The sequence below is a fragment of the Cyrtonyx montezumae genome, unplaced genomic scaffold, assembly GCF_038088225.1.
Source record: "Cyrtonyx montezumae isolate F1298 unplaced genomic scaffold, pur_monq_1.0 scaffold_30, whole genome shotgun sequence".
In the NCBI taxonomy this organism is placed as follows: Eukaryota; Metazoa; Chordata; class Aves; order Galliformes; family Odontophoridae; genus Cyrtonyx; species Cyrtonyx montezumae.
In genome coordinates, this window is record NW_027072035.1 from 10,514,212 (window position 1) to 10,534,845 (window position 20,634).

At 41.6% G+C, this 20,634-nt stretch overlaps 1 protein-coding gene and 1 long non-coding RNA gene across 2 annotated transcripts in view; one reads left to right on the forward strand and one right to left on the reverse strand.

The window, feature by feature from the left end:
* The window catches only part of LOC136053533 (uncharacterized), a 229,227-nt gene that overhangs the window by 139,657 nt on the left and 68,936 nt on the right, over positions 1-20,634 (forward strand). The gene's annotated exons all lie outside the window — the stretch shown is intronic.
* YTHDC2 (YTH N6-methyladenosine RNA binding protein C2) overlaps positions 14,723-20,634 on the reverse strand; it is a 30,811-nt gene continuing 24,899 nt past the window's right edge. Inside the window, exons 24-26 of the mRNA XM_065744258.1 lie at positions 17,612-17,794; positions 16,036-16,139; positions 14,723-15,898 (exon numbers count right to left, since the gene is read on the reverse strand). Of these exons, the coding sequence (XP_065600330.1) occupies positions 16,050-16,139; positions 17,612-17,794 (273 nt within the window). The 3' untranslated portion in view covers positions 14,723-15,898; positions 16,036-16,049. The remainder of the gene's footprint in view (positions 15,899-16,035; positions 16,140-17,611; positions 17,795-20,634) is intronic.

Consider the following 20,634-nt stretch of genomic DNA (forward strand, 5'->3'; position numbering starts at 1 on the left):
GGTTGTGCTGAGGTGGGGGTCAATCACTTCTCCCATGTAACTAGCAATAGGATGAGAAAGAATGGCCTCAGGTTGCTCCGGGGGAGATTCAGGTTGGGCATTAGGAGAAACTTCTTGTCTGAGAGTGTGGTCAGGCTCTGAATGGGCTGCCCAGGGATGTGATAGACTCACCATCCCTGGAGGTGTTCAAGAAACATTTATGTGTTGTACTGAGGGACGTGATTTAGAGAGAACTATTGGTGATAGATTGATGATTGGACTGGTTGACCTTGGAGGTCTTTTCCAACCTTGGTGATTCTATGACTTTATTATTTTTATCCATTTGTTGTATTTCTCCAAGGCATGTGAGATATCCACATGTACTTTTGAGAAAACCCAAAGACATTACAACCCTGTGGCTGCACAAAAACTTCTAAATTCTCCTTTCTTTACTCCTTCTAACTCCTTCTATTATTTATTTCCTGTACCACATGCATTAATGTACAGAAACTTCAGAGAGGCACACACTGATGTTGATTTCCCAGAAAAGGCAGGAGTTTTTTCCCAAAATGGCGCTTGGCAACCACTTCCTTATTTATGCGTATATTGCCTCAAGTGCGTCCCATTCAACTTTGTTTTACTGACTTTAAAGTTCTACCTGTTTACATCACCCCACATTCTTTGCTCCTTTGCTTGGCTATCAGGTCCACCACTTCATCTCTTTACTGCTGGTCATACTCTCCCTCCCATGTCTTCCTAATTAAAAGCTAGCTTTAGGGTATTCTGGCTTTTGCTTGTTTGTTTGTTTGTTTTCTTATGATACTAGGACTAGAGAATCATCCTATAGAGTTCTGCTTGTGCTTGCTGCATTCTTTGGGATGGATTTCAGGACCTTAGGAAGAGCAAGTAGAAAATATGCTTTCACAACATTTAGTTGTTCCCACACCCTTGGCCATCTCTGAAAAACAAACTGCACATAAACCAAAGGTACCATCCCAACTGAAATAGCAGAGTTAATACTTATCTCTCAGATTGCATCCCAAGTATTATGTGGGGAAAGGAAATTGTTGCTAAAATTGTTAATGACATAGCCTACACAGAATGTAACAGAGCCTAACTGAATGACATGGTTTCTTAAGAGACCATGATGCTTCTCATCCTGAACTTTTTGATAATGCTGTTTCTCTTGTCTTCAACACAAATGCAGAAAATGATATCCATGACATTCAGTTCTGATAAACAACAGAAGAATTCTGTAAAAGTTTTACTTATTTGTATGCCAAAGACAGGGCATGAACTTTGACTGCTACTGTTTGGAGAAGTACATGTACTACTAATTCACCTCTTAAATGCATTTCAGAATAGGAAAGGCCAGCATCCTTTGTGAAAGCTTACAGGGTCTTCTCTTAAAAAATGCTCAGTTTGTATTTAATTGGTCACAGCTGATTATGATAGAATGTAGTGAGATGCCTTTTTAAAAAGTAGGTCCATTTTTTACCTTATTCTGAGAAGAGTTATCAGGCAAATAATATATGAAGTCTGTCTGCAGTCTGTGTATTTTCATGCTTGTTTTACGAAATATATAATTTGATTTTAATGTACTTATAAACAGATTACCTGTGGGAAAAGAGGCCTTTTGACATCCTGTCTCATTATCCATTTCCAAGCAACCCACAAACTTTTGTTATCCTACTTAGCAATGTGAAATCAAAGAGCAAACATGTCCCCTTTGGGATGACAGCTGCCTTGTCTTTCACAAACCAGGGATGACCTTCCAAACAGAGGCCATAGTGCCCTCAGCTGTTTAGCTGCTTCAAGATATGGTCCTGGCCATTCTCATTACGAAAACCCCAGACCAGCAAAAAGCGATGTGAAAAGAAATCCCCCAGACACTTTTGCCACACAGTCTGACTCCTCTCTTGAAGGTGGATCCTTGCTGATGGGTATTAATCAGAAATATCTGGACTACTCCAGACGAAAGAACTATGAAATAGATATCTACATCTATAGCTTCATCTATTTTTGGGCAGATTGTATTTCTCGGTGCACAAAGGATTTTTATTTCTGTCCCACCAGAGTCCATCAATAGCATTCATTATCATTGTCATGCATTGCAAAGATCTGCATCTGAAGCATGAATCAGCAACAGCTCCAAGGACTCATACCATCAATATGGAATAAGAAGTTGCTGTCCTGGAGAAAGTGCATCTGCCAGCCTCACTGTGGACTAGGAATTCTGAAGTTGTTCTGTCGTACATCACGTGTGGAAGCATGGAGAAGAGCAGCACTGCTCCTTCCTGACTGAAAATCTCCTTACATGGATTAATCTATCACATTTTTTTGACTGCATGGGCGTGTGGAGCTGCGAGGTCTGGGTGTTCTCATTCCTCGGTCTTTGCTCATCTCATGAGTCATGTTGTACCAAATATTCTAGTAAATGAAAACAGATCCAGGTAGAAGGAGAGAGCAAATATCTTGCTACTGCCAGTGTATCTTCACAGAAGTGGACTGTAGTGAGCAAGTCCATGAGTATCATCTCAGCTGACAGAAGTTCTCTTCCTTCTCCTATACTTTCCTCTGCCCCAGACTGGCACTTTCTTTAGCAAAGACTTATCATAGGTAAAAGTTACCTCTCCACTGCTTCTGCAACACAAAGCCGCGGGAATGGGAATTTCTGGTTTAGGTCCATCATGACAGAGGATGTCATGATGGACCTAAACCAGTTATGTCCCAGTTTTATTAAATATGTAAGCCAGTGAGAAGATTACTGCGAGGCTGAATCAGGAGTCTCCAGAGCTCACCAGCTAGGCCACTTCTGAGTGCTGCAACTTTCTCCATTTGCTTATGCAGTGGTGGTATTTGAGATGGCAAAGACATCTGTCCTGGCATAAGACACTCACCTCATGTGGCTGCTCAGGGTGAGAGATAATATTAACTGTACACGAGATGTACAGTATGAGAGAACCTTCCTATATCTTGCAAAAGCTTGTTGAATTTCTCTCCTTCTCTCAACCAGGTTCATTCTGGACTGGCCACTTTATCCCTCTAGTATTTTCTTTATTATCTTGTTTAAAGATGACAGCTCTACTTACAGCTTAGCCTGAGACCTGCACAGCAACTTCAGGCTTCTTCAGCACTGAATGTGACAGGTTGCACTGCAGAACCAAAGCATCCTTTCCAAACCTTCTGCCAGCTTCCTCAGGGAATTTAACTTCATGGTAAGCATGGCTTAATGGATGGTTGCACTGTCTTGCCAAAAGAGACATTCCAAGGCTGACAGCCTCCTCTGTTGAACATCTGGACAGCAGGTTTCAGAGCATGCAGTGAAAATAGATTCTAAGCTTGGATGGGATTGGACTCCATCTTTTAGCAAGCCCAGGCATAATGATGGCAACATAGCTATCAGAAAATGCAAATGAAGATCTTGTCATCGCTTATTTCAGAGTAACATGGCGTGTCCCAAGCATGGGACATGAGGTTAGTCATGCAGGATTCATTTTAAAGCCCATTTGTAAGAAATGCTTTCCCTAGAAAGCAGTTCTACTGTGGGTTGGCTTGCCTATAGAGCTGGTAGAGGCTGTGAAGACACGACCACGTTCAAGTCCAGACTCTGTTCCTCTCTGAAGTCTGCTTTATCTTTTTCTAAATCTAGGCAGAGTGGAAGACAGGCTAGCAATAGCAGGAAGGACTGTGTGTCTCATTTATAAGTAACAACCTGAGCTAAGATAGTATGGGGAATCTGATGTCTGTGGAATACGCCATCTCTTCCCACTTCTGCCTAAATGCTCCCTGTGCAGCTCTCAGCACTTATCTCCTTTTTTTCGTAGTTTTCCCTCCATAGAATTATTAATCTGCAGTAGCTGAAATGCAGCAAAGTCACACATGATGATGCCTGAAGATACTTGCTTTCTGTAGCGACCAGAGATGCATACATTTAAGGAGAAAGATGTTCTGCTGTCAGAAATGTTCAGTGTTTGTTTGGGAGCTTCACTGATATACTCTATTAGATCAGTGAAAATAAATACGTTACAAAATGTTTACTGATAATTTTCAAAGAGTGCATAGCAGTGTTCAAGAGAAGTAATTCTGTTCACTTGTAAGTCACAGTTAACAAACATCATCGCTAATGTTTCTATGTATCATGTTATATGAAACTGTGTGTTTGCTCTGGCACTTCCCTTCTGCTTTTCGAGGTAAATGAAGTATGTCAAAGATTATAATACTTGTCATAGTGCAGACACAAGATTACAGCAGAAGAATTTAATACATAACGCAGTCCCCTTATACCTCTAGCACAGCAAACCTTGTCAAAGTAGTTGGATTTAAGAACAAAAATATGAAAGAATCTGAATAAATATTGCTACAGATAAATTAATATGTTTAAAGCACCTTTGAATTGTGTTTTCCTCTGTTACAAAGAAACAGACTGATTTTTATTTTTCTACATATTCATCTTAATTTTTCTAGCACACTGATTCACACTGGCGACCTGAATGACCCATGCTTAAAGGACAATCATATTAAAAGACAAAACTATACTTTATAAAGACTATTACTGTAGGTACAATCAAAAATTAAAGTCCCAGATCTACATTCCCCTCACCTCAGTTACAAATGAATCCACAGAAAAAAATCAGTTTAAACAATTTGTCAGATGATCTCACCCAGACAGCAGACAGCACAGGGTACATGACTGACAAAAACTGGTCTGCCAAAAGCATGTGGTTTCTCTGCTCATGCTAGGCAGGTACAAAGCAAAAAAGACCAGTTGGTATACTAGATAGAGAACTGCCACAAAGTTAAACTTTCTGAGGTTGTCTTCTTAGCTGCTTCTTTCCCATCATATGTGCCAGGGAAAAGAGTGATTTGAAAGTAGATATATATTTTTTAACTATATAGATAATTTAGTAAATTTCTGGTTCTGTTATGTCAGTGAACTTTCCACTGAGAAAGAAAAGCATTGAGATAGAAAGAATACTAAAAGAAAATACCTCATCTTGATATTTGTGAAGCTTAATATATCACACAATTACAAGGCAAAGACAGCAGCAGCAACAGTAATCACATTTCAGTAGAATATGTAACAGTTTCTTATGGACTAAAGCCATTTAAACTAAAACTATGGTTTTTTGTAGGCCTTATCACAGTGTGATCATAATTTCAACAATACAAGTTTGTTTATTTGCTTTTTTGTTTGTTTGTTTGTTTGTTTTCTCATTTAAACTATCTTGGAAAATATATTTTGTATGCTAACTTGTGAAGTTCTGTCAGATCACAGCGAAATAAATAGATAATTAATAAGCCCAGAGAACTTAACTGGTCTTAGCTATAGGGCTCAGTTTGTCACTTATGTTGTTCTGCATGACCTGAGCAGAACTTGGAAGTGGATGTGAGACAGAGCAACATTCAACTTATTCGGATTGCTTTTTATTTATGTGGAAAATGGGTCTTTTTTGGAGAGCCAGAAATCACTTTCTCTGCCACCAAGATAGCTGGACTTTGTCTTTATCCTAAAGACCAAATCAAAAGGAGAACATATGGAAGCTGAAATAGTGGAAATTAGAAGACAATTATCAATTAGAAGTTGAAGACAAGCCATCTTAACTGTGAGAACGTGTAACTAATTGAAACTACTCCATTACATCTCTCCTGACACCTTCCTGCTTGCAAGTTGGCGAAGCCTGGTTTCTTTTTGCTTGCTTTCTTTTTAGACATTGTTTCAAATGGAAATGAATTCATGAGGAAGCTCTGCGTGTAATACGAGGGTGCTTAGATCAGCAGCTCACAGTTTTGACTCCCTGGCGTAGCAAACTTGTACTGGAACAGGCTGCCCAGAGACATGGTGCTTGCCCCAACCCTGGAGACGTTCAAGGTAAGGTTGGAGAAGGCGCTGAGCAACACAATTGGGCTGTACACATCCCTGTTCATTGCAGGGGAGCTGAAACAGATGGCCTTTAATGGTCCCTTCCAACTCAAACAATCCTATGATTCTATCTTTTGCTGATGGCCATAAGAGTATTTAGATAAGCTAAAATTCTTACTGTGTTATGACAGTACTTTGGATACAGCAGTTCACTCTGAAAATGACAGGTCAGGAGGAAAATGTCCTATAGCATGGATCCTTCAGAACTGAATCAGGCATAGCATAGGATCTCTGTGTGCTGTGCTGCATCGGGAGAAAACAGTATTAAGGAGCTCTGTTGGTATGCTCGTTCACCACCCATCCCTCTTGCTGCTGCAAGTGGGAAGAAACTGTAAGAGATGGCAACAGCTTGCAGGCCTTACTGCGAGACATCAGGACCTACTGAGGCGCAGCATGGAGCCTGGAAGCCCCTCAGTTAATGAGGTCTAAGAGAGGAAGTAAGTGTGGGGGATTTCAACTCCTGCTAACTAGAAATGTTGCCATGGATATCCACAAAGCACTGTTACTAAATCCTGAAATATTGAAACTTAAAACAGCACAGGGTACTGCAGTTATGTTAAACAAATGAACTCTAAATTACAGTAACTGAAATGTTAATTATCAACAGTAATTATGAGCAAAGCTACACTACTTTCCAATTTACCCTCTTTTCTTTAAAAATACATTCTCTGCTATCTAGAGAAAGCAAGAAAGCATAAATAAAGTGGCATAAACTGTGTTCAGTCTTAGGCTATAAGAAACTATAAGAAAGACTTTGAGGTCCTGGAGCATGTTCAGAGAAGGGCAACAAAGCTGTGAGGGTTCTGGAGCACAAGTCTTATGAGGAACAGCTGAGGGGGATGGGATTGTTTAGTCTGGAGAAGAGGAGGCTCAAGGGAGATTTTACTGCTCTCTACAGCTGCTTAAAGCAAGGCTGTGCTGAGGTGGGAGGTTGGCCTGAAGTTGTGCCGAGGCAATGTTTAGGTGCCATATTAGGAAGAATTTCTTCTCAGAAAGAGCACTTAGGTACAGAAGCTGCCCAGGGCAGTGGTAGAGTCACTGTCCCTGGGAATTTTTGACAAAAAGGTAGATACAGTACTTGGGGACACGGTTTAGTGGGCAATATTGGTGGTAGGTGAATGGTTGAACTGGATGATCATAGCTGTCATTTCCAACCGTAATGATTCTGTGACTCTTAATTCCAAATTCTAGTGTTTGAGAAGCTAACACTAGAGGGGAGTCCTCAACTGCAGTCACTACTCCTGTGACTGTTTCTGTTTTTCATATCCAACTATTCACAGGACAAGATGTCATACAGCTGAGGTCGAGAATGGATGCTCAACTACCGCATTTCCTCTAGAGGCCTATATGTGCTACTTATTCTGAGAATTTATCTGAAGCTGGCTGACCATGGTGCATTAAGTTATCAATTTCTGACACTGAGGTGTTCCCCCTCTTCTGACGTTTTGTAACCACTGAAGAACTATTGTTCTTTGACAACCTGCAACCACCTTTTCAGGGGAGAAGTGGAGAGTAAGAGAAACAGAGTACCTCTCTTTCAATTGCTGTGGATAATATTGGAAGTCTCTTGCAGTGAAATGTGGCTCCTACATTGTGTTGGTACTGTTCATACAAGAGAAGTGATTCTGTGTTATGGAAGAGATGAAGAACCAGCAGACAGACAGTGATGATTAGCAAGCTATTTACTTTGGCCACAGAATAAGACAGGATATGAATTAAGAGCCTGATGTTACAAATGCACCTGCAGTGCCAAACCTTTGCGAATGCCTGATTTTGTGTTAAAACTATTCTTTATCCCTAGTATGTGAGAAAAAGCCTTAAACACATTAGCTTATCAAAGGAGCTGGATTTGCCAAGTTGAGACTGTGAACTCATTCTGTCTTATTGCTTTAGTGAAAGGAAAAGACCCATCTACTGCAGCCTGAACCCCAGCACTGGAACCTATGCAAATTTCAGTCACACTCAGAGTAAAAAAACATGCTGCAGGCTTCAGTCTCCCTGTCTGTATGAACCCACGTTGTTTAACTCACAATTACAGACCTGCCACAAACTATAACCACACACCAGCATTGAGGGGATCTAAGACAAGAACGAGTGCCTGTGTTGGCTAGCGCAGGGATGGAGCAGAAAGCTCCAGGTTACTTGCAGAATGTTCTTCCCACTGGATCCCCTTAACTGATTGAAATGTGTCACACTCCCATGTACTTTTGATACGATATCACCTCAAAAGAAGAGTTTCCTCCAGAGCCACTTGATGGTTCATAAACCTGATTGTGTACTACTGCAGTTATTCTGGTATGCTTTTACCTACATGATAATATTTTACATCTCTGTTTCAGTCCAGTGGCCATGCAGGAATGGTGTCTGCTCCATACAATGTTCCTGGGGAATTAAAAACTGCTAGCTATGTCATTATGTTTTTTTTTTCCTCAAGGATTTATATTTCTTCTCAAGTTCAGAAAATATTTTTCACAGTTTTGTTAAACTTGAAAACCACCTTCAGGCCCTTTTTTCCCTCAGTTTGACCAGCAGTCCTTGCTCAGCCATCCTGGTTTCCTGTCTCCTCTGCTTGATTTCTTCTGCTGGAGGATGGAGGGCTCCTGTGCACTCAGAAAGGTATCTTAAAGAGCTCACAGCTCTGCTCTGCTCCTTTGTCCTTACGGTCAGTTTCCCAGGAGAACTCATTCAGCAATTCCTTAAAGAGCTGGAATTTTGCTCTCCTGGAATTTTGTGCCTTTGCCAGGCCCATATTCCTCAAGATCACAAGCTCAACAAAGGCATAGTTGCCACAGCCCGAGGTCCCTCCAGTCTTAAACTCATTAATGTTATGATTAACGTGAGCACCAGGCCCAGAAACACTTTTCTTCTGGTCAGTTTGTCTAATACTTGGACCAGGAAGTTATCCTCCACATATCCATGAGTCTCCTGGGTTGCTTGCAGCTTGCCATGTTGTTTTCTCGGTGGCTGAAATTCCCCATCAGGACAAGAATGTGTGAGTGTGAGGCCTCTTGCAGCCGAAGCAGACAGCTTGTTTCCCAGAGCTTCCTTGCCCCTTCTGGTTAGTTGCATCCTCCTCCTCCCAACCATGTCCCAATCTCCAACTTGGAGAAACAAGATGGTTTTTAGGCTTTTTAAGGAAAAAGCTGGGAAATTTTCCTGTTTATTAACAGCTAGAAAGTGATATAGCCTTCAACTTGTCATCACTGAGCTGGAACTGTTAAATACGGTTAAAGTGAAAGCTCAAAATATCATCTAAAGACATCTGTTGTATCCGTTATTTCTAAGCTACTTGCAAAGGTTTTGTAACAATGGGACTTCATCATGTCACATGCAATTTTTTTTTTTAATTTTTATTTTTTTGTTATGCTCTTGGAAAAACTCAATGGGAATTGGTAGGCTTTTCAAGAAGTACTGTGATCGTCAGATGGCCTGTTGCTAAGTCTGCAAGACGTGGGGCCACAAGGAGGCACCATCTCATCACGCTCTCCACAAACTGATAAATAATTCCAGAATGTCTTACGTTATACTTGAGCCTTATCATTGAACTAATACATGTATGAGTGTGGCTGTTAAGAACAACCCTGTCCACAGGAAAAATTCCCCTCCAGATTTATTACTGCGCATGACGCTATATGATATAGAGTATCTCTTTGGATGGTTTAATTCTGCCAAGTGTTCCCTCCTTGCTCATCCCCAGATACTTTGCTGCAGTGAGCAGGCTGAGAAACAGAGAAGGCTGCGACACTGTGCAAGCACAGTTTGACAACAGACAGAACATTGGTGTATTGTGAGTGCAGTTTTGGTCAGGAATCTAAAGCAGTACCACACAGACTTCAATGAAGGAATTTAACTCCATCCCTACAGTCTGTCCAGGAGGCTGGGACTACCCTAGCCCCTTCAGAAGCTAACTGCTGCCGTCATCTCATCTGCAGACACATGCACACACAATAGAATCATCTGTGTTGGAAAAGACCTCCAGTATCACCAAGTCCAACCTTCCACACCGTACTTACACATGCGATTCCTCATGCTGATGGACACCTATCTTGAGCTGCTAGAGAGGGAAGCAGGTTAAAGCTGTTGCTGCTCTTCATTTTTGCAGCTAATGAAAAGGCAAACAGAAAAGAAGAAAGCAGAGCAGGTCGTATAGAAAGCAACAGAGAGATTCGCTCAGAAATGGTTAATGGAAATACGCAGCAGAAAGCACCTGAAGAACAAAGAGCCCTGCGCGGTGGCGTCATTTCCTCTCCTGATTACAGACAGAATGATTACATTTGGCTGGTGCTACAGTTATGCAGATGCATGTGCCATTGCTTGCTTCCACCTGCTGGTCGACAACGGAACAAATCGTGTCTCAGTACCAAGAAGGCGCTGGTTTACGGGCCTGTCATTTGAGCTTACACAAAACTTGTCTGCTGTTATGGCCTTGGTGTTTCCTGGAACTACCTGCACCATCAAGAAACACTCCTCTGTCTCAGGGTCACGGGAAGAAGAACAAAAACGTTCCACAAATGCAAAAAGCCTCCGGATAAATCCGGCACAAATCAAACCCATCTCAGAACTCACTGTAATTCAACATGCATTTGCAGCCAGTTTCCCATTTCAGCACTGACTGAGCTGAAAATAAAACTGTAACTTTAGTTCAGGAGATCTATAATCCCTATTTGCTGGAAACCAAGTCTGACAATTAAAACATCCCTCTGTATGCGCTCAGCTTCTTTTGCAGGTTCCTTAATGCCTGTGTATTGTCACATCTGCAAAGTATATGCTGTAATTGTTCTTTCAAGTGGGAACAAGTCAGGTGTATTTAACAGAATCTTGCAGCTGGTATTTCAGGATGCACTGAGAAACACTTGCAAAATACCTAAGCAGTGTTAGCATTATTTATTTCCAGATATTTACCTTCCAGAGATTCTAAGTTGCAGATGAGACTGCTGTATTCCTGCGTTCAACCCACTGCAGCAGGGTGTTGGGCTGCCACTCTTTCTGCAGGCTGTACTCCAGTATAAATGCAATCAAAGGCAGAGTGGATCCAGGACAGCTTCCTGCACTACAGGAACTTTGCCCGGGCACACTAGGATCCTAGGGCCTTTTCATGAAGGGCTTACAGCCTTCTCTACAAGGGGAGACTGAAGTCACATTCTAGTTGAGGAGATGCTGTTGTGGAACGAGACTAAAGAACTGCACGCTTCACTTCTAAGAGGAAGACAGGACACCTGTTGTTGGTCTGTAGCATACCGTCCAATCTCATTAATATATGGGGACAGAGCTTTTTTATCGCTTACAACCTTGGGATTACTGGGAGAAGTGAATGTAGGCAGGGCGTTTTCTGTATTCCACAGTGCTTATTTTAAAATTAAATGATAGTCCCACGTCATGGTGAGCCCAGAGGCAAACTACAAAAACAGGTCGTACCAAAGTAGAACTGTACCAAGAGACCAATGTTTCCGTGGCATGACTTTTATTTATTTTTTAATTTGAGCCTATTTGCAGGCACTTGAGTTGCCTTCTGATGGGCAGACCCACTGACTATCTGGCTCCCTACCTTTGTTTCTCTTCCTGCACTTCCTCGAGCTTGGAGTGTTAGTACTGTCCCAACTCCATTCATTTTTTAAGTCTGTTTCAGCTCCATATGTGGTAACAGTTGGTAATAGAACCTTTGATTCTATTTTGCAGCTGGCTGATTATCCTTAGCATGGGCTTTTACCTACCCCATCCTATAAGGTATTTTCCTGGCTACAACTACTGAAAATTGCCAGTCCTTCTTCCTCCAAACTGGGGATCCATTCCCAGTTCAGGACTTCCCACTCATTGAGCCACTGTGTGGCACCAGCCCACACAGTGTAAGAATCTACACACAATTTTTGCTCCATGTTGTGCTTTTCTAGGATAACTGGCTTGTGCGCCACCTTCACCTTCCTCTATTACTTGTTTGCCAGCAGTACTATCCAATGCAACATCAACATATTGCCATTTGTGATTTTCTCTTTTGGATGAGGTATGGAATGGCAGAATATAGAGTCACCAAGGTTGGAAAAGACCAACCAACCATCCACCTATTACCCACATTTCCCACCAAACTATGTCCCTCAGTACAACATCCAAATGTTCCTTGAACACCTCCAGGGACAGTGACTCCCACACCTCCCTGGGTGGCCCTTTCCAGTGCCTGACCACTCCCTCTCTGGAAGTATTTGCTAACACCCAACCTGAATCTTGCCTGGTGCAACTTGAGGCCATTCCCTCTAGATCTGTCACAAGTTATGTGGGAGAAGAGGCCGACTCCCACCTCATCACCACATCTCTCCCTGGGAGATTCTGGCTACCTGTAAAGTCGAGGACACAAGAGTTGAGGACTTTAAACTGAGGGTGGAGTTCTGAGACACTGTGGTTTCTTTTCCACCAGGAACAACAGAAACTACAGTCAGCAGGCAGGTCATGCTATAGACATCTGGTCTCTCTCCAGTGCTAGGTGGACAGCAGGGTCTATGGGTGGAAGACTGGGATGTGGTGAACTTTTCCCCATGGGGAATCTCCATTTCCAGGACAAAGGGATGATCCCTAAGTATACCTGCTCTAGAGACCTGGAATGGGGCCTTGAACAGCAAGATCACATGCTGCAGTGGGGAAGCTTCCGTTCTTTCCAGCTCGCCTATGCACACAGCTGTCCCTGTGATTGCCAGCTGAGCCCCGGGGACTCTCAGGAGGAAAGGATAGGACTGGGGTCACAGGACAAGGCAATGTGAGAGCAGGGGAACAAGGGGCTCAGGGCACAGACCGCCTGTGCAGGGCTCCTTCCCTGCTGCAGTGTCCTTCACCACTGTGGGTCCAGCCAGGAATGGGTAAGGCTGGATTCTCAACAGCCCTTCTCTGAATGGACGTAAATTGTCCTTATCTCTTGCTCAGCAGAGACAGATCTGCTCAGTTCTGGCAAGAAGCAAAGATGATACTGAATTAACAAGGTAGACAATATTCCACATGAATCATTATTCAATTCATCTTAGTAACTCTGTGACACACTCCTTTGCACAAACTCAGCTATTGAGCACACAATGAATAACTCCGACATGTTGGATCTTTGTGAAAGCCAACAACAGACATTCTTCTTTACCCTGAGTTCTTCGTAAAAATAAATAAATAAAAGCATCTTGCACTGTTATCACCAGACTTTCAGCATGACAACATGAACACTTAGGAATTAGAAGGAGGCTGTAAATAAGTTTGCTAAGTCTGTCCACCAGCAAATCATCCTGCTGCAGGGAAATAAAGCTGACGTAAGACTATGAGAAATAAGTATACTACCAGTATACATTACATGGCCTCAAGTGCTCCCACATGTAAGTAAAAAGACTGCTTAAAAGCCTAAAGTATTTTAGTATCTTGCCGGAAAAAAATGGAATTTCAGCTGCTCTTAACAATTTGGTCTGCTCCTGTTTCAAGCTTTTGATCGGATACTTCATTTCCTCACATTTGCTATGATCCTAATACTTATAATTAGACTATTAATTTTAATGTATCTGCTCTATAAATTTTTAGTATTAGCAAATCATTCCCCTTGAACTTTTCACACTTTCATCTTTTCACACAAGTCAGAAACTTCATTTAATACAAGAACATGCTTCTCACAGAAGCACACTTTAAATTGTTTGCTAGATTTGTGTTAAGTGATGAAAATTCCTTAAACCTATACTTTATTCCCCAGCCTTGTTTCCTTCACTTTAATTACTGTGTGAAATCCAAAAGGGTTGAAGAGTCTCTGGAAGTCTTATCCACTTGGTTGACTTAAGAGTCCTAAAGTGAGGATTAAGGTTGTAAAAATGCTTTTTAATTCTGGTACACAGATTCTTTCTGACACTTATCTCAGTACCCTACCACATACTTGGACAGTCTCAGTTTTAAGGCTTTTATTATACTAAGGAGTTCCACATATGTTGATACTTTATAATTCAAATGTAAACAAGCCCATCTATTTCTCATTTTAGCCTGAACATGTAAATCTATTTATGTGTATATACTGACAGCAAGGGAGACAGTGCTGAGCTCTGCTTTCTGGAGACAGCAACAGGACGCAAAGGAACGGTGTGGAGATGCATCAAGGGTCAGGGGCTGTTACAGGAAGGTTCCTGAGGACAGTGGGCATGTAACTGTCCAACCAGGGCAGAGGGCAGGGTCCCAAGCATCAAGAGTTCTGGAAGTATTTGGATAGTGCTCTCTGATGAAGTAATTACCAACCTTTCCAGAATTTAAGTCCTATTCTAAACAGTAATTATTAAGTAATGAAAGATTATACAGTCAACCATGCTTGCAGCTGAGAAAAACAGCTATGATATCCTACCTCCCCATTTGGCTAATGTTTAAATAAATTTCTCATGTAATTTCTCATGTAAACTATTCATCACAATAGGGAACCCACAACAAAGGATGTGAAGTGGGAAATACAAACAAAAAAAACCCGGTACCATCACTGTGGGCTGGGACTGCAATGCCTTAAAGCAGCTTTGACAAGTCCCAGGATTATGGTAACATATATAGACCAAAATCTTTACAGACAAACAACTCTCTCTAAATAATAGCACAGGAATAAATACAGATCAGTAGTAAAATTATCTGTGTGCTAAAGACAGGGAAGTGCAGTGATGCACTAAGAATGGGCATGTTTTAATAGCTGTGCACATGAAGACTTGCATGACCGTGGCTATCAGGCAGGCGGAAAGCAAGAAATGGCCTCTTCTCTGGACAAATGACTTCCAAACAAATGTCAAACTCCCTGTCCAGACTGCCATTTTTACTGTCATGCCAAAAGTGGCAATACTGTGGTTTGCTGACCAGTCACATCCCTGCTGCCTGTCCAGTTCTAATCCTGGTGTGCACAGGGCTCCAAAACACTATACAAGGGAATACAAGTCCACCTTGTTTAGCACGCTGCAGCACGGTAATACCGTAGAACGTGGCATGAGCCTCATCATGTATGTGTCTCCAGAAAAACCCTGTCAGACAATACTAGCTTTACAAGGATCCAGTTAGATTTCTGAAGTCAAAACTAATTGGGTGTGCACAGCAGACTACACAGCAAGCAAGAATGAATGGAGTATTCTGAACTCTGCATGAACACTCAGTAAATATCAAGAACGTAAGAGCAGGCTCAGAGGCAGAAAAGTCTCTGGGTTTATTCAACTACAAACACTGTGCTGACAGCAAACAGACTGAATTTACAACAATCTTAGAAAACAAGTTAACCTGTACAGAGAAGATCAGTAAAACAAAGAAAGCTATACTGGCAAACTTTGGTTTGTTTTTTTGTTTTCAAATGAACCAAAATTATCTTCTAAGAATGCCCACGTTATTGCCCTATTAGAAATACACTTACTACCAAGCAATTGAGAACACTAAACTATGCTCATCTTTAAAAGGCATAGAACAAGAAACTAAGAGCAGACACTGAACAAGTCCTCTCTCAAAGCAGTGTCACGCTCCCTTTATTTAATTTAAATGAACTTCTACTTTATCCAACTACTCAATTGTTTGTCTGAATACATACTGGTTTGTAACATTGAATTTCAACTGATACTTAATGGAATCTTGTATTCATTTCAGTAAGTGAAATTCGTTTCATTTCAGCAACCTGCCAAGACTAATTAATATTACATTGGTTTATTTACCACATGTTGAAAAAGCTTTGAATGTAACTGTGTACTTAAACAGTTTAAACTGTACTTACTGAGCTACTTAAAATCCAGTCCATGGTGTACAGTTCCAAATTTAGTTTTGAAACCACATTCCCAAAAATTAACTGCACATTGAATATCTTACTTTAGAAAAAAAATCACTTGAAACCAGGCTGGTGAACAGTGTTATGGTAACATCAACTTCCTTTTACTCTTCCACTGCTAGCTGCGCAGCATCACTAACACTTTCGGAGCTTGCTGCATCATCTCCTTCCTCATCTTCATATTGTAGGCACATTGCTGGTTCTAAGCAATATTTTGACAACCAGGGCTTGGAAGAAAAAAGCAAGAAAATAACGTTTACTAACTACTTATTTCTTAACAAGCTGCACAGACAAATGCTGCACAGATATACTGCATATACACAGCTTTTCCTCTATCACAAAAAGCAAGAAATATATTAAACACCTTCTCTTACTTTATTACTTTACACTGTCAGTGAAGGTTTTTCCTGCAGAATGAATATGACACCAGAGCTGTAGCAACTGCTCTCCAACTTGCGGTTCTAGCTCCTAGAAATAAGCAGAGAATTAGAGAAATTTGTACTGTATTGAACACAAAGAAACTACCCGTAACAAGGCAAATAAAGGTAAGTTCTTTCAGTTCTTCTGAAAGAGCTCATTCTTTTTGCTATTGAGAGATATATGAGAACTTTCTGCACAGGTTTTTTGTTTGTTTTAAATAGGACTGAAAGGTCAGCTCAGTCTGTCTGAGCTTTTTTCCATCCACAGTGAGATGTCAGTTTCATTCTAACTGAACAAACCACCACTATACACAAGAATGTATGAATCAGATACCTTGTGCCTCTCTTAGCTTTAGAAAGATTATTTCTCTCTAGATTTTAAGCTTAATTCAGTAAAATGTGATGGCAAACGAGTGGCTCTTCATAGAATCATGGACAGAAACAGATGTCAGTTGTGTAAAGATCCTGAAGACTCATCAGGTCTGAATTACTATTTTCTACTGAAGTACAGGTAAAATCCAACACTGTCAAGTGCTTCCGGTATGTTACTTTCCTTAGTCTTAATAATTGGAGACATTGTAGGAAGCATTAAGACGACAAAATAAGTTAATGCTCAGAACAGAATTTTGCTACCTTTGTAGAGAGGACTGGGTGGACACAAACTACCAGAGCGTGTAGTTCTGTCCCTGTGTCTGTTCTCTTCCAGCTTTTTGTAGCTGCTTTTGGCTTTAACAGGTTGGAGAACCATACTAAACTTCATTCTGTCTCAAGATTTACTTTAGTCTTCAATAGAAACTCAAAGTTATGGTTCTGAATCCTTACTTGGAGACTATCTTGGAAAAAAAGTTTGAAGAGTTCCAGAGGCAAAATTACAAACTACTGAAAGCTTTTATTTCTGGAAGCATCCAGCTCTGCACTTTTTTGAATGCATACTGGAAACTGCTTTGATTTCACAAGGGCATTTGAACCTACTCAGAAAATGAAGCAATTTCAGAAAAAGTGTTCTAGCTCAAATCCAAAGGTTATGTCACTTTCAAAGAATGGATGAATATACAAAGACTCTCTACACTAACAACAGCTCAATTCTCTGAAGTGTTAACAGTTATTACAGACAAATTTTAAGATCTAAATTCTAACAGTAAATACGATATAGGAAGGAATAAGGTAATTTTGCAAAGACTTTCTGTGTAGAGTACACAGTACTGTTAAAAGCATAAATACCATTCGCACTGAAGCAATAATGACTCAGCTTCTAAGACATAACTTAGTCTTACTGCTCTGAAGTTGCAGTGCAGACCTCTTCGAAGTAAGAGTTCCTTTTCCTTTTTTTACACCAAAATATCTACTAATTCAACATACGCAACGCATTAGCATAATGTGCAGCATGCACTGATGAACTGAAATTCAGATTAACAGACACATGAGGACAGCTGAAAGACATGAATTCTAAAGAAGGTAGAATAAAAACAGTTCTATCAAGTGAAGAATACTCTATAATACTCCATATGACAGTAACGTTACCTGGCCATCTCTGCTTATCTGTACTTTCTTATTGTCATTCCAAGGGTTCAGCAAATGGCGTGTGAAATAGAAAGGAATGCTCTCTTTTCGGATCCATTCCACCTTAAATACACCTTCTAAACCAGTAGATCCCAAGCACTGATTTTGCTCATATTTTATCTCTGAAGACATTCTACCAAATCCCTGGAACAGAAATCGAAACACGAAGGAAAAACACAGTCAAAGAACAGTGACTCACCTTAGAATTAAATCATGATTGGACCTGAAACTAAACATTCGAATTAGTTTTAGGGTGATTCTCACACTCTCCCTCAAGAAGCTGGATGTTTAAAATGTTTACATCTAGAAAATTATCTTCCATTTTTCTTGATCTAAGATGCTTTCTAAAATCTGAGAAAAGTCTCGTATCAGTCATGATTGCCACCGAAGGACTCAGCTTTGTAAGAAGTTGTAAATATGCTGTAAAAGCACTTCTGTGTATCTGATCAAGACTAACACTGTTACCTAACAGTCCATTAGCTATTCTGCTCACTGTAGATGTTTTTGCATTTTCATTCCCACCTTCTCTGCTGAATTTTCACATAGAAGATACCCGTTTGTCAAAGACAGAAGTCCGAGCTGCTTTAGTTTTCTTCTCCTCCAAAGAAGTGGGAGTAAATTCCAAAAATAAAACAATCATTCAGATAGGATAAGAAAGAAAACATAAATAGAAGATTTCTTCCAAGCTATTTAAGCAGGACACCCCTAATTATCTCACCCCTGCAAAAACAAACAGAAGTCAAAACAACAACAAGAACAACAACAAAAAAAACACATCCAAGCTCATCTATTCTGGCATTTTTTCTGCAAGTCATGATGCTCTGCTCTTCTTGGACCACTGAGTTACCAGCATACACTACTGCTTTAAGACACTGAATTGTATTTACCTGGAAGGATTCTGGCAGCAGGGAACACGGAAGCTTCTGCGAGCAGAGCCCAGCAGTGCCCCATGTCAGAGCAGAACCAGCTCCAGCTGCTCCAAAAGAGATATGCTGCTGCCAGGGCTGAGCCATGGGAGACACTGGCTGTGCTCTGAGAAGATCAGATTTAAGAGGGGGAACACTACAGCACAACAGCAGCTGGGAGAGGAGAGTGATAAATGGGAAAAAAAAAATGGCCCTGCTGGTACTGAGATCTGCGCAAAAGAAGGGGAGGGCACTCCAGGCATGGCACAGCAGCTCCCTGAAACCCAAGAAAGGGCCATGAATCAGATTCATAGAGGTTGGAAAGGACCTCCGAAAATCATTTAGTCCAACTCTCCTACTAAAGCAGGTTCCCTAGAGTAGATTACACAGGAAAGCATCCAGGAGAATTCTGAACATCCCTAGAGAAGAGTGCACAACCTCTCTGGACAGCTCATTCTAGTGTTCTGTCACCCTTCGAGCAGAGAAGCTTTTTCTCATGTTCAGAAAGGACTTCCTGTGTTCCACCTTGTGCCCATCACCCCTTGCCCTGTTACTGGGCACCAACAAAAAGGGCCTGGCCCCCATCTACTTAACACCCACACTTTAGATACTTTTAAGCACTAAGATCCCTCCTCAATCCTCTCTGGGCTGGTATCTCAGGTCTCTGTCTTTCCTCATGTGAGAGATGCTCCAGGCACATCATTTTTGTGTCCATCTGTTGGATGCTCTCTAGAAGTCAGCTGCCTTTCTTGAACCAAGGAGCCCAGAAGTGGACACAGAACTCCAGATGTAATCAAAATGCAGGACTCGGCACTTATCTAATTACAAGGTTATTCAGCTGGCCTCAGCCCTCTGACTCAGCCCATCCAGATCCCCCCTGTAGGGCTTTTCCTACACTCAGGCAGATCAACATTTCCTCCCAACTTGATATAATTTGCAAACTTACTAAGGGATTACTCAATCCTCTCACCCAGTGCATCAACAAAGACATTAAACACAGCCAGCCCCAACAGTAACCCCCGCAGAATACAACTGACTAGTAACCAGGAGGATTCAACTCCATTCACCTCCACCCTCTGTACCCAGCCATCCAGACAGGTTTTTAGCCAGCCAAGACAGTACATCTGTTCAAGCCATGGGTTGCTGACTTCTCCAGGAGAATATTTTGACAAATAGATCAAAGGCTTTACAAAAGTCTGAGCAGACTATGTTCACAGCCCTCAAGACAAGGCTGGTCAAGTGGGATCTGCCATTCATGAACCCATGCTGACTAGGCCTGACCCCTCCTTGTTGTGCATTTGCTGTGCAACTGCACTCAAGATTATCTGCTCCATGACCTTCCCCAGTACAGAGGTCAAGCTGTAGTTTCCCAGCTCTTTCTCCTTGTCCCTTTTTGAAGATGGACTAACACTGTTTTTCTTCCATTCCACATACACCTCTCCCATTCTCCAAGACCTTTCAAAGATCATAGAGTGGCTGAGCAGTCACTGCTGCCAGCTCCCTTAGAACTCATGGGAGCATCCCAATTGGACATGTGCATTTGTGTGCACGGAGTCCCCCTCAATGATCTCTGTCCAGAACCTCCCTGACAAGGGGGAATTCCTCCTTTCTCTAAGCTCCCTCTCAGCTCCAGGATCTGGGAATGACGAGGACAAAAGGCAGGTGCAAAGAAGGCATTCATTGACTGCCTTCTCAGTGTTCTCTGTTACCAGGGCACTCACATCATTCACATTTTCAAATCTTGTCATCCCTCTGATATTTACATACTTAAGGAAGCCCTTCTTGTTTTCCTTGACCTCCCTCACTAAATTTAACTCCAAGTGGGCCTTAGCCTTTCTCGCTGCATCCATGGATACCCTGATGATATTCTTACATTCCTCCCAAGTGGCCAGATTCATTTTCACACATTCTGCAGGTTTCTTCTTCCACACTGCTGCCTGTGAGGCCTGATGATAGAGCACTGCTCTCCCAAGGATGGGCCCCATGGCAGGGAACCATGTCAGCACAGTGCCTGGAAAGCTGCAGCCTGTGGGAAACTCACTCAGGACCAGCTTAGGAAGGACATAATCCTGTGAGAGG